Below are 17500 nucleotides of genomic sequence, written 5' to 3'. Positions count from 1 at the left end.
CAAACTCCACTATGGCCAAGACCAAAGAGCTGTCAAAGGACACCAGAAACAAAACTGAAGACCTGCACCAGGCTGGGAGGACTGAATCTGCAAAAGGTAAGCAGCTTGGTGTAAAGAAATCAACTGTGGGAGCAATTATTAGAAAATAGAAGACATACAAGACCACTGATAGTCTCCCTCGATCTGGTGCACGCAAGATCTCAGCCTGTGGGGTCAAAACGATCACAAGAACGGTGAGCAAAAATCCCAGAACCACACAGGGACCTAGTGAATGACCTGCAGAGAGCTGGGAACAAAGTAACAAAGGCTGCCATCAGTAACACACAGGACTCAAATCCTGCAGTGCCAGACGTGTCCCCCTGTTTAAGCCAGTACATGTCCGGGCCCGTCTGAAGTTTACTAGAGAGCATTTGGATGATCCAAAAGAGGATTGGGAGAATGTCTTATGGTCAGATTAAACAAAATAGAACTTTTTGGTAAAAACACAACTTGTCGTGTTTGGAGGACGAAGAATGTTGAGTTGCACCACACCTACTGTGAGGCATGGGGGGGGGGGGGTATCAAGCTTTGGGGCTGTTTTTCTGCAAAGGGACCAGGACAACTCATCGGTGTAAAGGAAAGAATGAATGGGGCCATGTATCATGAGATTTTGAGTAAAAACCTCCTTCCATCCGCAAGGGCATTGAAGATGAAACATGGCTGGGTCTTTCAGCATGATAATGATCCCAAACACACCGCCTGGGCAATGAAGGAGTGGCTTCGTAAGAAGCATTTCAAGGTCCTGGAGTGGTCTAGCCGGTCTCCAGATCTCAACCGCATAGAAAATCTTTGGAGGGAGTTGAAAACTCGACGGCCCCAAAACATCACTGCTCTCGAGGAGGAGATCTGCATGGAAGAATGAGCCAAACTACCAGCAACAGTGTGTAAAACCTTTTGGCGACTTACAGAACACGTTTGAGCTCTTTCGTTGCCAACAAAGGGTATATAACTAAGTATTTCGATTAACTTTTGTTATTGACCAAATACTGATTTTCCACCATCATTTGCAAATAAATTCTTTAAAAAAAATAAGCCTCTGTATTTTACTGGATGACCAACCATGTGCTCAGCAATGACTGCACACGTTTAAAGAAAATATGGGAAAGGGATATTGGGGCTGTAATTGGGGACGAAGAGTGGAAAATAATTACATTAAGAAGCCAGAGGGCAATTTACACAGTACAAAATCACACACACACACAGGTTCTGTCTGACACCTCTTAGACTTTATAGAACGTCTCTGACAAATAATAACGTTTGTTGGAAATGTCAAAAGCACAGGTACTTTTATTCACTGTATCTGGGAGTGTCCACTTATTCAACCTTTCTTGGATCAACAAAACCATTATCACCAAAATTATGTCTATTGGGAGACAGGGCGTAGATGCCAAATATTTTAAGTGGAGAGTTCGCAGTCACCATGCATTTGAAACACTGGGAAAACTTACAAAACCCCAGAGTTAAAAGAATGGGTCAACATTATGACAAAGACAGCCTCGTATGAACGTAATAAGAACAGAGCATGTGTCCCGGTGTGTGTCCCTGTCTGGGAAGATTTGTGGTCTTATGTGACACAATAACTCTGACTTCTCATTATTTTGCACTACTAGATGCAAGATCATGTAAATACTTTTCATATTTTTCCCTTTTCCCTCATTTTGTATTCCGTTTAATTTTATTAATTACAACCACTGCCTATATTTTGGCCTTATATTTAGCAATTGTATATATTTGTAATCCGTGTTTTGTATTTTCATGATAATAACAATAAAAACTTGAATTATATATTTACTGCAACTAAAATTAAATCCATAAAATAGATTTTTCACTTGAAATAAAAAAGTAAAATAATATTTTTCAGCTAGTTGCAACGCAACATTTCTAAATAGACATTAATAACTCGACATAAACAAAAATAAATAGACACATTAATAGATGTACATGCTATGGTTATTATTGTTACCTAAAAATGAAAAGGAAAAAAAATATATTAAACAATTTTTTCTTAAAATATTTTTTTTGTATTTTTTATATATAATAAAATAATAAATGTGACCTTAATGCGTCTTACGGGTATATCTGTGCCAACAATACATTGTGTGGGTCAAAATTATCCATTTTTCTTTTATGCCAAAAAACATTAGGATATTAAGATCATGTTCCATGAAGATATTTAGTAAATGTATGAATCATAAATGTATTATTAGTAGTAATATACATTGCTAAGGACTTCATTTGGACAACTTTAAAGGGGATTTTCTCAATATTAGAGTTTTTTGCACCCTCAGATTCCAAATTTTCACATATTGTCCTAACAAACCACACATCACTGAAAGATTATTTATTCAGCTTTCAGATGGTGTATAAATCTGTCCCCTTCGGACTGGTTTTGTGGTTCAGGGTGACGTGTATCTGGGTTTGTTGTGACAGAAGTCGTTACCTGTGTGCTGCCTCTCGTCTGTCACTCATTAGCGACGGCTCGCTCCTAATCTTTAAGTTTGTTTGTGTGGTTTAACACCAGGCCGAGCCGTGTCACGCCCCGAGAGAAACGCACGCGAGAGCGACGGCCGCTTCTGTCTCTTGTTAACAACCAAGGTGTTTGTTTTCCTTACCTCTCCTTTCCTTCTTTTCTTTCTCTTCCTCCGTCTCTCCAGGAGGGATGTGTGTGGCGTTAGTCCGGGATCCCAGAGATCTGTGGCCTTTCTTCAAATCAGAGCCTGTTTGTGTTTCCTCTGATTGAGAACACATTGGCCGGACCGGGACCGCTGGGGTCCGTTTCTCCGGGGTCGCCCGAACCCCTTTTCCTCCTGCAGCGGGTGCGGAACGTGTCTCTCTGACCCTTTTTTGACGTTTGGGGTCAGTAAGAGTTTTAAGCTGCATTTATACAGTATGATGAAAAATCCAGTAAAAATTGTGATATAATATTACAATGTAACACAGCTATTCTCAATCATCAATGGAACCAATAAGGTTCTCTTAACACTCCAAAAAAACGTTATTTGTTGACATTGATCATTCTGTGAGAACCTTTACCGTCAATGGAACCAATGAGGTTCTCTTTCCACTCTTAATTAAAGGTTCTTTATTGACATTGATGGTTCCGTGAGAACCTTTAACATCTATGGAACCAATGAGGTTCTCTTTCCACTCTTAATTAAAGGTTCTTTATTGACATTGATGGTTCCGTGAGAACCTTTAACATCTATGGAACCAATGAGGTTCTCTTTCCACTCTTAATTAAAGGTTCTTTATTGACATTGATGGTTCCGTGAGAACCTTTAACATCTATGGAACCAATGAGGTTCTGGGAGCATGTGATTGATCGATTCACTGGTTCATGGCCGTTTGATTCTTTATTTGAGGAACACGGAAGAGAAGCCAATGCTGAATAAAGTCGTAGTTTTTGTTATTTTTGGACCCAAATGTATTTTGGATGCTTCAAGAGACTCTAATTAACCCACTGATGTCTCATATGGACTACTGTGATGATGTTTTTATTCCCTTTCTGGACATGGACAGTATAGTGTGCATACACTTGCATACGCTCTCGGACTAAATCTAAAATATCTTAAACTGTGTGTGAAGATGAACGGAGGTCTTACGGGTGTGGAGCGACATTAGGGAGAGGAGCTAATGACAGACATTTCATTTTTGGCTGAATTAACCCTTTAATAAAGGTTCTGTATTGACATTGATGTTTCCGTGAGAACAGGTATTGTCTATGTAAATGCGGTCTTGGGTTACATAATCAGAATAAAATATGGTACATTTAAATTTTGACGTTTGGGGTCAGTAAGAATTTTAAGCTGCATTTATATGATGAAAAATACAGTAAAAATTGTGATTTAATATTACAATGTACATGCAGCTCTAACATTGGTTTCTCAGTGTAAAGTGGTCTCTTAATTTTTTCCAGAGCTGTAAATCATCTGTTCTCTATGGGAATATATTTTAAAATGTAAATTAATCCTGTGATCAAAGCTGAATTTCTTCAGTGTCACTTCAGCGGTTTTGCCTTTTTATTATCCCTAGGATATGAATCTTTGATATCAACAATTCAATTTTTTAAAGTAACCAAAAAGTAAGTAATTTTAATAACCAGTAAAAGGTTGAGTAGTTTCTCAGTTGAAGTTTCCTTTGCAATACTTTATACTCATAATATAACACTGAATTAAACCACACTAGTAAATAACCCAATAGATATTGTGTAGACACCATATCAACATAATATAGAAATATGTGTGTGATGTCACTTCCTGCAGAAGCGTAAAAAGGACGCGAGCGCGAGTCAGTTTGAGCCAACAAATCAACCTTACAAATCATTTTTTGTGCAGAAAAATCTTAAAGGGGGGGGGGGATGCTGTTTCATGCATACTGATCTTTTTACACTGTTAAAGACTTGGAATCCCATACTAAACATAGACAAAGTTTCAAAAGTTAAGGTGGACGTTTGATGGGAGTATTTCTTTGTCAAAAATACTACTTCCGGTTAGTCATAAGTTTCGGCAAGTTTTTTGCGATCATGCGTCCCCTTTGACGTTAATGGGGGCGGAATTTCCTTGTATGGGCCGTACGGACAATTCTACCGGAAGAGAGAGAGAGAGAGAGAGAGAGAGAGAGAGAGAGAGAGAGAGAGAGAGAGAGAGAGAGAGAGAGCGTGAGAGAGAGAGAGGGAGAGAGAGAGAGAGAGAGAGCGTGAGAGAGAGAGAGCGTGAGAGAGAGAGAGCGAAAGCAACAGGCTACGCCCATCAAAGCGGGGCTCGTAGGATGCTGGACAGGTGATGTGACTTCAAGAAATTAACAATGTCACCAAAAAAGTGCGTTTTTGGTTGCCAGACCAAGACAGTCCTGCACAGATTCCCCAAAAACCCCGCGTTAAGGCAACAGTGGATTGCTCTAATTTGCTTTTCCGGATCAGCAACTGAGTTGCGCAAATGTTTATATCTGTTCGCTGCATTTCGGTGCCGACTGTTTCATAAACAAGGCCCAGCTCGACGCCGGATTTTCCAATCGCCTAATGCTGAAGGATGGAGCAGTCCCAACGATAGAAGGGTGAGTGAGACTGCTTTTAGTCCGCTTACTGTCTACACAAACCACGCGTAAACACACAAACACACGTGCACAACTGCACTTCCCACATGTACACCTTCAAAGACAAAAATACGACGATATAATTCAAGTATAAATATGTAAATAACACAAGCCGCTAAGCATATTATATAGTTAGTGTATAACTTGTACCACATACAGACGTCCTGCTCTAGTCGTTTTTGCTGCTGCTCCTGTTCAACTGCAGCCTCTGGGTCTGATTCCGGATCATAGATGTATGGCTGTATCTGATTAAAAGCCATATTTTTATTTTGAATAAAGTTTTTTCCCGCTGTTAGGGATGACACCGCTTTACGACGCACAGCGGCGCGCACATGTCATTATTTAGCTCCGCCCACACGACACGCCCCCACAAAGACTCGGAACAGCGCATCTTTCTTATATAATTATAAAAAAAATAAAGACTTTTCGGAGATATGCAGGATGCAATGCTACTCTATAGGTACTCAAGATTGACATGACACTGACTGAAACTGACTGTTTCACCGCCCCTTTAATGCGATGAGATTGAAGGTTCATGGTTTACTCTCCTTCATGCCATTCAAACCTCCGTTTTTTTTTTTTTTTTTTTTTTTTTTTTCTGCTGCATAAAATAAGAAGATATTTGTCTGTTTTTTTGTCCATGGAAGTTAGAGAGCACTGTAACAGTTTATTTTTGTCATTCTTAAATCAAGACACGTTTACTGGAGAAGAGAAATGACTTTAATAGTAAGACAAAAAATGTTTGGACCCACTTTATATCAGGTGGTCTTAACTACGGTGTACTAACATTGTAATGGATCATTTGACACAATGCACTTATTGTGTACATACATGTTTTTACATTGTACTTACATTTTCAAAATTACCTGCATGTAATTACATCTATAATTAATTTCTGTAGTTACATTTGTAATTACACTGTTGACCCTTCCTTTACACCTAACCTTACCCTTAAACACACACACACACACCTGCCCCTAACTCTACCCGTATCCACCTCAATATCAGCTAAAGTGTTTTGCAATATAATATGAACACAATTAGTACATTGTACTTATTTTTTGATAATATATTAGGCCACCTTATATAAAGTGGGGCCAAATGGGGACCAAAATGAAGCGAGTTTGAGCTCAAAACAAGAGCAAATATCTGCCAGTCAGAAAAATAAGCTTCATTCAAAGGGAAATTATTCTTCGGAAAGATTCTTGTTTAAAGCTCAAACTCATTTTCAATCATTTTTTGTGCAGAAAAATCGTAATGCGATGAGGTTGAAAGCATATGATCACTGTGTCATGGTTTACTCTCCTTCGTGCCGTTCAAACATCTGGCTTTTTTTCGTTCATAAAAGATTATTTTGAGTTTTTTGACTTTTCTTACAGATTCTTGTTTTAAGCTCAAACTCACGTCATTTTCACTCTTCATATCTTCAGTAATTTTCCTTAAATGTGTCTTGATTTAGGAATATTTGGAGTAGACCGTTGTTTTGTACAGAGATGGCTTTCTGAGCGGCATTGTGGTTGATTGTCTTGTGTTGTGTATGTACAAAACTTAATGAATATATTCTGGCCCAAAAAATTAAAAAGGAATGTTTTGATGTTTGTGCTGGAAAACGACAGAAATACTGACGACTCTTATGAAGAAAGTAAATAATGACATATTTGTCATTTTGGAGATCGTTGTTTGTAATTTTTCATCTGAATGGAAGGATAATTCTTAAATATGAAGCCATCATTCATTGTGTGTTTGTGAAATCCATGAATGAAGACAGACGAGCGCTGCACACCTGTCGAGTACAGTAACACAACAGCCCGTAGCAAAGCTGTCAGCGCAATACACCCTCCATCATAACATCACTGCTAATGAGAGAGGTGTGTGTGTGTGTGTGTGTGAGAAGCTGTATTCTTCAGCTGTCACACATGCTTAAAACCATGATGTAAATCTTTAGGTGGCGACAGGTTTGTTTATTTGTGTTTAATTTATTCACTTATCATAATTTATATATTTTTAAAAATGGGTGGGAAGAAATGCCAGTTCATATATAGAGCCTTTTAATTTATGGTTTAACTAATTTTTGAATAATTTTTCATGTATTAACCAGCTCATAAACGTACTTTATTCCTAGAAAGAAAGAACAAATGAAATAGAATTGTTTATAAAATGTTCTTTAAAATGAAATCACGAACACGGGAGTTGTGTTTAGAACCCGCGTGTGTATGAAAGGGTACTTTTAGCGTGATGATGTGTTAGTTAATAATCAGTGCACATGAATTATTTTTTATTAATTCATATTTATTTGAACATAGCATGTTTAATTAATAACAAATAGGACAGGAAAACAATCAAACAGTACAACAATGAAAATTATATTATTACGTACAAAGTCTTTTGTATTGAATGTGTTAAAGTGTGTTTGAATAATCAGGATACATGAAAATTATTATTATTATTTATTTATTTATTTTTTATTAAGAGTGCAAAACTTACAACAGAGTAAACACAGAACACACACACAAAAAAAGTAATAGTAATAGTAACAGCAATAAAACAAAAATAAGCAGAACTGACAAATAATAGTAGAAGTATTTAAATAGTAATAGCATGTGTGTGTGTATATATATATATATATATATATATATATATATATATATATATATATATATATATATATATATATATATATATATATATATACATACATATATATATAAAAGTCAATATTTATATATAACAATAATGATGCTAAAGATGGTGATCAGTTGTGCTGACGGCAATAGTAATAGCAATAATAGATAATATTAATAATAATAATGATAATAATAACAGTAGTGGTAAATAAATAAAAAAAATTAATAAAAAAAAACAAAAAAAACAAAAACAGCAGTAATAGTAACAGCAATAAAACAGATATAAGCAGAACTGACAAATAATAATAGAAGTATTTAAATAGTAATAGCATGTATATTAATAATGATGATAATTTTAAACAATTGTCAATATTTATATATAACAATAATGATGCTAAAGATGGTGATCAGTTGTGCTGACGGCAATAGTAATAATAATAATATATAACATTAATAATAAATGAAAATGATTATTACTAGTAATTATTACTGCTGCTGCTACTATTATTATAACTACTATTACTACACTGCAAAAAATGCTCATGTTTTTTACTTTAGTTTTCTTCTTGTTTCCAGTCCAAATATCTAACCATTCTTAAATCAAGATTCATTTACTAGATATTTTTCTTGTTTTCTGGGGGAAAATATCAAAATTAGTTTTTGCTTGAAAGAGGCAAAATGATCTGCCAATGGGGTGAGAAAAATCTGTTTGGGACGGAAACAAGAAACAAGATTTCAGTCAGAAATAAGATTATTTTTCACCCCATTGGCAGATCATTTTGCCTGTTTTAAACATTTTATTTTCATCAAAACAAGAAAAAATATCTTATGTCGTACTGATCTAGTAAATGCATCTTGATTTAAGAATTTTTAGATTTTTAGACTGGAAACAAGACCAACATACGAAGTGAAAAGCATTGAAATTGTCCTTTTTTATCTTTTTTTCCTCAGTCTCCACAGCATCACCAGAAAAAAAATAAAAATAAATAGTGATGTCACTAATGACAAATCACACTAGATTATTGCTGAAACTCATTACAGTACCTGTATACAATACCGTATCTATGCAATGTTATTATTTATATGTTCTTTTATATATATATCCTTTTTCTTTTCCTCTCTTTTCCCCATCTCTTTTATTCGTAATTGTATAAGCAGCTCTGTTGTGTTAAGACTCTCCAGGTCGTCCCCAGACGAGCCTCCATCGCTCCGTGTTCTGGCCAGTTCATTGGTGCTCTGGGCTCCTGCATCCCTCTTGAGTACGTTAGCGTGGGACGTCCTCTTGACCGATGGCCATGTGTTGGTTCCCATAGCACCAGCTTGCTGGCAGTCTCGATTGTTAATACAATTTTTAATAAAAAAAAATTTGTGTGAAAATTAATAAGAAATATGGCATGAAAAAATGTAGAAAAATGAACAAAAAAATGTATATAGTCATTTTCTCTCAGAAATTGCTAGTAAATTACACATATAGCAGAAAGACTGAAATAGTTTTTCTTGTAAAACTTTTTTACATGAATAAATAATATTAATAAGCGATATGATTTTTTTCAGCTCTCTGTCTCTGTACGCAGCACAGGTGATTGTGCGGCGGTCTTGAATAAATCATGTGTTTGTCTCTTGTCGTCAGGGCTTGTGGAGGCTGGGCTGGACTTCAGTGAAGTGCAGAAAGAGCTTCAACACCTTCACCTGCTGCTCGGCAGAAACAAAAGAGCCGAGGTGAGCCACAAATAGCCCAGCAAAGCGTTTCCTCTCCGCCGATCAAAGGCACATTTGTGGAGCGCTGAGTCCCTGCGGCTGTGCAGAGCAGATAAGCATCAAACCGCGCGGCTCACGCCACAGACTCCAGCCTGTTTGTTTGCCTGTTTTATTCTCTCATTTAGTTTTCCTCCAGGGTCCGACACTTAGATCTTATCTAAACAGGAGTAAATGCATTTGACATGATTGTTCAGCAGATATGAAGTGATGAAAGTGCCAAAGGTTTACTACAGCGCTGGCACATTCATCCAAACGGGGACTTTTAACGTTAATTACCAGTGTTATCATGCCTTGTGTTGTTGACTGCATTGTGCTGTCTCAAGTTCACTTAAATACTCTCTAAAAAATGCTGGACTAAAAACAACCCAAGTCGGGTTGAAAATGGACTAACCCAGCGATTGGGTTGTTTTAACCCAGCGATTAGGTTGTTTTAACCCAGCGATTAGGTTGTTTTAACCCAGCGATTTGGGTTGTTTTAACCCAGCGATTTGGGTTATTTTAACCCAGCGATTGGGTTGTTTTAACCCAGCGATTTGGGTTGTTTTAACCCAGCGATTGGGTTGTTTTAACCCGGCGATTTGGGTTGTTTTAACCCAGCGATTGGGTTGTTTTAACCCTCCGATTTAGTTGTTTTAACCCAGCGATTGGGTTGTTTTAACCCAGCGATTGGCTTGTTTTAACCCAGCGATTAGGTTTTTTTAACCCAGGGATTTGGGTTGTTTTAACCCAGCGTTTGGGTTGTTTTAACCCCGCGATTGAGTTGTTTTAATCCAGCGATTGGGTTGTTTTAATCCAGCGATTGCGTTGTTTTAACCCCGCGATTGGGTTGTTTTAACCCCGCGATTGGCTTGTTTTAATCCAGCGATTGGGTTGTTTTAATTCCACAATTGGGTTGTTTTAACCCAGCAATTGGGTTGTTTTAAGCAACATTTAACCCAACTGCGGGGTTAAAAGAACCCAACTGCAGGGTTAAAAGAACTCAACCATTGGGATAAAACAACCCAGCGAGTGGGGTTAAAACAACCCAATCGGTGGGTTAAAACAAACCAATCGCTGGGTTAAAACAACCCAATCGCTGTGTTTATTTCTGTGATGCAAAGCTGGATTTTCAGTATCATTCCTCCATTCTTCAGTGTCACATGATCCCTCAGAAATCATTCAATCATTCATTCATTGATTCAATCAATTGCTGGGTTAGTCCATTTTTTAGAGTGTACAGAGAGGACATATAAGAAACTAACTTTTTTTATCCACATGTATATAAGTGCATATTTGATGACACAAAGGCATCCTGGTGTAGAAATTGCAATAAAAAACATTTAAAACATACGTTCACTATTACCATCATGGGATCATTTAATGCATTTAGTTTGAATGATAAACATGAATGTATTATGCAGTCATTTAGGACATTTCACCTAATATAGCACCTTTTTGACATTAAGGGTTCCTTAAATTGAGTCAAAAACCCTTTAAATTCAGTCAAGAACCCTAGAGTTCCATATAGAACCTTTTTGACATTAAGGGTTCCTTAAATTGAGTCGAGAACCCCAAAGTTCCATGTAGAACCTTTTTGGCATTAAGTGTTCTTAGAGTCCGAACCTGTGTGGCTTAGAGTTTCTTTAATTGAGTCAAGAACCCTAGATTTCCATGTAGAACCTTCTTGGCATTAAGGGTTCTTTAAATCAAGTCAAGAACCCTATAGTTCCATAATAGAACCTTTTTGACATTGTGTTCTTAGAGTTCTATATAGAACCTTTTTGGCTTAAATGGTTTCTTTAATTGAGTCAAGAACCCTAGAGTTCCATATATAACCTTTTTGACATTAAGGGTTCCTTAAATTGAGTCGAGAACCCCAAAGTTCCATGTAGAACCTTTTTGGCATTAAGTGTTCTTAGAGTCCGAACCTGTGTGGCTTAGAGTTTCTTTAATTGAGTCAAGAACCCTAGATTTCCATGTAGAACCTTCTTGGCATTAAGGGTTCTTTAAATCAAGTCAAGAACCCTATAGTTCCATAATAGAACCTTTTTGACATTGTGTTCTTAGAGTTCTATATAGAACCTTTTTGGCTTAAATAGTTTCTTTAATTGAGTCAAGAACCCTAGAGTTCCATATATAACCTTTTTGACATTAAGGGTTCCTTAAATTGAGTCGAGAACCCCAAAGTTCCATGTAGAACCTTTTTGGCATTAAGTGTTCTTAGAGTCCGAACCTGTGTGGCTTAGAGTTTCTTTAATTGAGTCAAGAACCCTAGATTTCAATGTAGAACCTTCTTGGCATTAAGGGTTCTTTAAATCGAGTCGAGAACCCTAGAGTTCCATAATAGAACCTTTTTGACATTAATTTGACATCTGATCCTTTTTTTCATAATAATAATAATAATAACAATCCTCAATCTGCAACTGTTTGATCTGTATTTAATCCCTGGAATGATTGAATTATTAATCATTCATATCGGTATGCATTTTAACCACAGTTTAATGAGTGCCAGTGCAGTTTAACAGATGCTTTTGCTGGGTGTAATGCATTATAATAATTTGACAGGCGCGTTGTCGGGAGAATGGCTTAGAGCTTCCCATACGCTTCCTCCGGGTGATAAGAAAGGAAAACACGGTCTCCGTTCCTAAAACAGAAACCCTGAGCACCTTCAGGAAGAGCCGAGCGGCTCTATGGGCTTTGTAATTTAAGGCAGAGGTCAATCCTGGGCTTTACAAAGTGAGGAAGCCCCTCCACCCCACATTAATGCTCCGCCAGGTCAAGCCTCCATTTAAGAAGAGAAACATGGGCTGTGTCCGAAATCACATGCTCTCTCTCTTAAGTAGGCACTTATTTTGAATAATTCACAGCTTCTAAAAAAAAAAGTATGTTTTATATTGTATGAGTGTGTGTGGTATGAATGTAATCCGGACATCATGTGACCTACCAGCGTCGCTTCACTCATAGGATCGTATGCACACTTCAGAAACTAACAGGAAGAAGCAGGTCATCCGAGTACATTTGCCAACTCTTGTACGACTACGTAAATTCGGCAGAGGCGGACAGTAGTGGAGTATTTTTACTTTCTACTTAAGAAAAACACTGATAAAGTATACTTTATCTTCTACTTCACTGCATTCCAAAGCATAATATATAATGTCATACTTTTTACTGCACTATATTTCAAAAATAAAAGTTGTTTTCTTACCTTTAAAACTTAAGTACATTAAAAATGTAGTACTTTATTACTTGTAAAACTTACTCAAGTAAAACTTTGACCTACTTTTACTTGAGTAAAAGTATACAATACTAAATGTTTAATGTAATTAAGGATTAAATGATATTCAAAATGAAATGTATTGCAGTAAAAAGTACAATAGTATGTTGTGGAATCTTGTGAAGTAAGCGTTTTCCAAAGAATACTTGAACAACAGAATTACTTGGAAAGTAAAAGTACTTCACAACTGTCCGCCTCTGAAATTCGGACGTACTTCATTTGTCACATACTGTTTATCGTAATGTAGTAGGGAAGTGTCTGATTATTTCTGATGCAGCTGTGCACTCTTAATCATGACAGATCATTTGGCTGTATGGGTTTCTGATTGGCCTGATGGTTCTTTATTATAAGTTATAAGAGATCTAGAGTTCTTCATTATTTTGGTTTCTGTGCACTCTAAAAACATGACAATGGCATAGAAGAACCATTTTTGGTTCCCCAAGGACCTGTTTTTTTGTGGTTGTGGTGTTATAAAAATCGTTTTTATAATCTAAAGAACCTTTTGTGCAATGGAAGTTCCTACACTCTTAATAAAAAGACTCCAAAAAGGTGTTTTTACACACTGTAAAGCCAAATAAGTTGGCAAAACTCAAATACATTGAGGCAATCGGTTACATCAATTTAAAGTTTAAGTAGGCAGAACATGCAGATTTTTGTTTTCTACTCATACATTTTAATTGCTCAACTTTTTATTTGAGTAAGCTCATTCATACATTTAAACTTAAAATTATCAACTTAAATATTTTTAGTAGTGGAAACTTAAAGCGTTCAATAAATGCTTCCTTCCTAATTGGTAACAATGCTTTGCTAGCATTAGCATAACACTTGCTGAATGAGGACAGCAATATAAAACATTTAACATAAATCTGTTCTCAAACCAAACTCCTACAAAAAACCCAACATAACAAACTCTTATAAACTCGCACAACAAAACTGACCTAAATCTCCCGCTTAACTTTAATCTTGCACACACACACACACACACACACACACACACACACACACACACACACAAAAATCCCAGCTCAGTTTCGGTTAAGTTTGTCTAAATTAAAAGAAACAAGTTCATAAAACTCAAAACAATGAAAATGTGTCCATTCTGAGAACGCCAAAGAAAAAGAAAGTACTCATAAAAGTTAATTTGATTTAACTAATTTGTTTCATTTGAGTCGGCTCTACTCAAACCCCAAAACCACAGTGGCAATGCCATAGAAGAACCATTTTTGGTTCCCCGAAGAACCTTTCAGTGATTAGTTCTTAAAATGACAGGAGTGAAGAGGATTTTAATTATCTAAAGAACTTTGTTCCCACTATAAAGAACCTCAGAGAGTTTCCATGCCTGTTAGAGATTCAATTTCCAACAAAGAACCTTTATTTTAAGAATGTCCTCCTTAAATGATCAGTACACTCTTAAAAAATAAAACGTATTTATGGGCATTTATGGTTCCATGAAGAACTTTACATCAATGGAACCTTTCCTACGTTCTTTATAGTGTTTAAAAAGGTTCTTTAGGTTATAAAAATGTTCTTCACACTAAAAAAACGTAAGAGCTTTTCTTTAGGGAACAGAAAAGGATTCTTCTATGGCATCACTGTGAAAACCAGCCTTCTGGAGAACTTATAAAAGATCTCCGGTGCTTGCAGAATGTAAAGCTATTTTTGGTTCTATTTGGACCTTTCCATTTAAGTGACTATTTTCCATAACTGCGTGCATCTCTTTGTGTGATTAAACACTCATATTTGCCGTAGCTTGAAGATGGTTTCGTAACTCCTACATGCTCAGCAGGTCCTGAACCGTCATTGGAGGCCATTTGTTTTGAAGCTAGAAACACCTTGAACAAATTTCTCTCTACATTCAAACAGCGCGAGATGATGATGTTGTAACTTTCTGATGTTCATCAGGTCTGCGGTGTCCCACTGACCCGGAGCTTCAGTCCATCTGCATTCTTGCACTTTGAACCATAAACATCCTCCTTTCAAAGAGCTTGGCAGGAAGTTTTGGTAAGTTTTCCCCTTAAATGTGCTATAGTCTATTTAAAATAGAAGCCTGCTGGATTGGATCAGCATCTGATACAAAATAAATGTCTATATTTCAGTGCGAGAGATGGTCTAATACTGTTTTGCTTTGCATGTGTATGTAAATAATATGATATAATAATGTATTAAAAAATTCAGTTTGATAGTATGAACTATGCTTACTGTATAACCAAATACTGGGGATGACAAAGTATACATTAATTACACAGTGTCTATTAATTAATTTGTGTTTTTTTTAAAGATTCAATGAATTGATTAAGGCTGCATATAAGTGAAAATGTGAGTCAGCTACACGCAAGCTCGACAGATCTCTAGCGTAGTTTCCACTAAAAAACAAAAGAAATGTTTCGTTCTCTGTAAAATTTCAGAGGCGTGAAGGAGCCGATAGATGCTGATGACATACGGAACACACAGCTGTTACACCTGTGTGTGTGTGTGTGTGTGTGTGTGTGTGTGTGTGTGTGTGTGTGTGTGTGTGTGTGTGTGTGTGTGTGTGTGTGTCTGTGTGTGTGTGTGTGTGTGTGTGTGTGTGTGTGTGTGTGTGTGTGTGTGAGAGAGAGAGAGAGAGAGAGAGAGAGAGAGAGAGAGAGAGAGAGAGAGAGAGAGAGAGAGAGAGAGAGAGAGAGAGAGAGAGAACAGACTAAGCTTGGAGATAAATTTTTTTAGTTATTAATAATCACCTATATAACCTCCTGAGACCCATGTTTTGTTATTTAATTATTTTTTTCATGTAATTACATTGTTTAGAGCATAAGAAACCAATGTAAAAAAAAAAAAAGGAAAAATATGTTTTATACTTATGTAATGGACACAAGGGAAAAAATACATAAAGTTATATGTATGGGCAAAAACAATGGGATAATGTATAAAGATGATTCTCAGATATGTTATAAAAGATATTAAATACTTAATGCAATATGTGGGAAAATGGCCATAAATGGTTTTCCCAGTCAATACAATGTTTCGATACACTGCATCTAATTTGCATATGATTATTGTTCTTGGGGAAACTAACTAATGAAAAATAAGTGTAGTAATGGGAGTAATAATTGGCAACATTTTCGTAACAGTATCTAATATTTCATATATAATTTCACTTGCTTCCCAAAATACAGTGGACATAAATCAATATCCTGTTTCATAACAGAAAGTCACATTTTGATTAGAAACCCCATCGCATTTTTCAGAGATGTTTATTTATGAGATATTTTTGAAAATTAGCCAGATTTAAATGATAAATGAAATTTGATTAATAAATTAATGTCAGTCACATTTAAAGACCGATTAGGAAGTTGTGAAATTATGAATTTATAAAATATAGGCTACTGTGTTTTCCCCCAAATATTTGCATTTATTCATCTTTTAAGTTAAGTTTGCTTGGAGGGTAAACATGTAAGTAGGCTATCTAATAAAAGCGGGTTAAATTATTATAGGCTGTAAAATAGAGTCAAATAGTCCATTAAAATACCTCACGCTTATACCTTTAACCGAAACGTTTTTATATTTATTTGCTACGTTGAGTTAAATCTAGTGTAATAAATTAAAAATATGTTCAGAGAGCAGCTAATTTATCTGTAGCTATATAAATATGAATGATAAAGGTGTTATTTGATAAACGCATCAGTGTGTGTGAGTTTGTTAAGCGATGAGAGATACGTGACGAAAGCGGAATATGACGAGAAAATCCTGACGACAGCAAAGTTTCGCCTTTCACGGGAGGAAAAAAAAAGTTGCAGGATCTTCCAGAAGAACCTTCGAGCTTAAACGACATTAAGATCCCGAGTCCATCACACAAACCCCGAGTGTCCTGGAGCAGGAGCTCTTATTTCAATCCCACGGACCATATTTAAGCGTTTCTGTCATCATTTATGGATCTGCGGTGACCTGATGCATGAACAAATCATCCAAAAGACCTAAAATCAGGTACGTCCCGTTTGAACCAAACATCGACAGGATCTCATGAAAAAAAGTTTTCGCAGCAATGCATTTTTGGTTGCCCAAATAATCTTAGTGATTAATTAAGTTTTAATAATCTACAGAACTGTTTTTCTCTAACGCCTTTTTAACTATACTATAATAAGATAACCTGTTCCAATCATGATAAACACTCTAATAATGCTGGCTTTCAACCGTCAAATCTGGACAATCCCAACCGTTATAGGTTTAAAATTTTAATTTAAAAATTTAAACCCAACGGTTTTCCATGTTTAACCGTTGATCCAACCGCAGCATTCTCAGAGTGAAGGTTCCTCACGGGACCATCGATGCCAATGCAGGACCTTTATTTTTAGCGTGAGGTGTTTGTTTTGATGTTTTGTTTGTGTTTTTAAAGCGATGGCATCTTACCATAGCTTGGATGATGACGCAATGGCTTTGATGGTCCACGACACCAACCTCGCGGTGAAGAAAGAAGAGTTCGAGAAGGACGAGCCGGTCCAATCCGAGCCGAGTTCGGAGAAAGCGGACCCGTCCCAAAAGCCACCGTACTCGTACGTGGCTCTGATCGCGATGGCCATCCGAGAGAGCTCGGAGAAGAGACTGACCCTCTCCGGCATCTACCAGTACATTATCACCAAGTTTCCTTTCTATGAGAAGAATAAGAAGGGCTGGCAGAATAGCATCCGACACAATCTGAGTCTCAACGAGTGCTTTATTAAAGTTCCCCGGGAAGGCGGAGGCGAGCGTAAGGGCAACTATT

The 17500-nt window shown here is 36.6% G+C and overlaps 1 protein-coding gene across 4 annotated transcripts in view; it reads left to right on the top strand.

The window, feature by feature from the left end:
• foxl2b (forkhead box L2b) overlaps nt 1–17500 on the top strand; it is a 47112-nt gene that overhangs the window by 28831 nt on the left and 781 nt on the right. For 2 of the 4 annotated variants that reach the window (XM_067452892.1, XM_067452891.1), the window contains 3 exons: nt 9385–9473; nt 14668–14766; nt 17135–17500. The exon at nt 17135–17500 is cut by the window's right edge and continues 781 nt beyond it. In XM_067452892.1, the coding sequence (XP_067308993.1) occupies nt 17137–17500 (364 nt within the window). In that variant the 5' untranslated portion in view covers nt 9385–9473; nt 14668–14766; nt 17135–17136. Of the gene's footprint in view, nt 1–8924; nt 9014–9384; nt 9474–14667; nt 14767–16102; nt 16726–17134 lie in introns of those variants that run through there. The other 2 variants (XM_067452895.1, XM_067452893.1) reach the window with 2 other exon arrangements.

Source organism: Pseudorasbora parva, chromosome 9 (genome assembly GCF_024679245.1).
Source record: "Pseudorasbora parva isolate DD20220531a chromosome 9, ASM2467924v1, whole genome shotgun sequence".
Lineage (NCBI taxonomy): Eukaryota > Metazoa > Chordata > Actinopteri > Cypriniformes > Gobionidae > Pseudorasbora > Pseudorasbora parva.
This window is presented reverse-complemented; position numbering and strand designations above follow the sequence as displayed.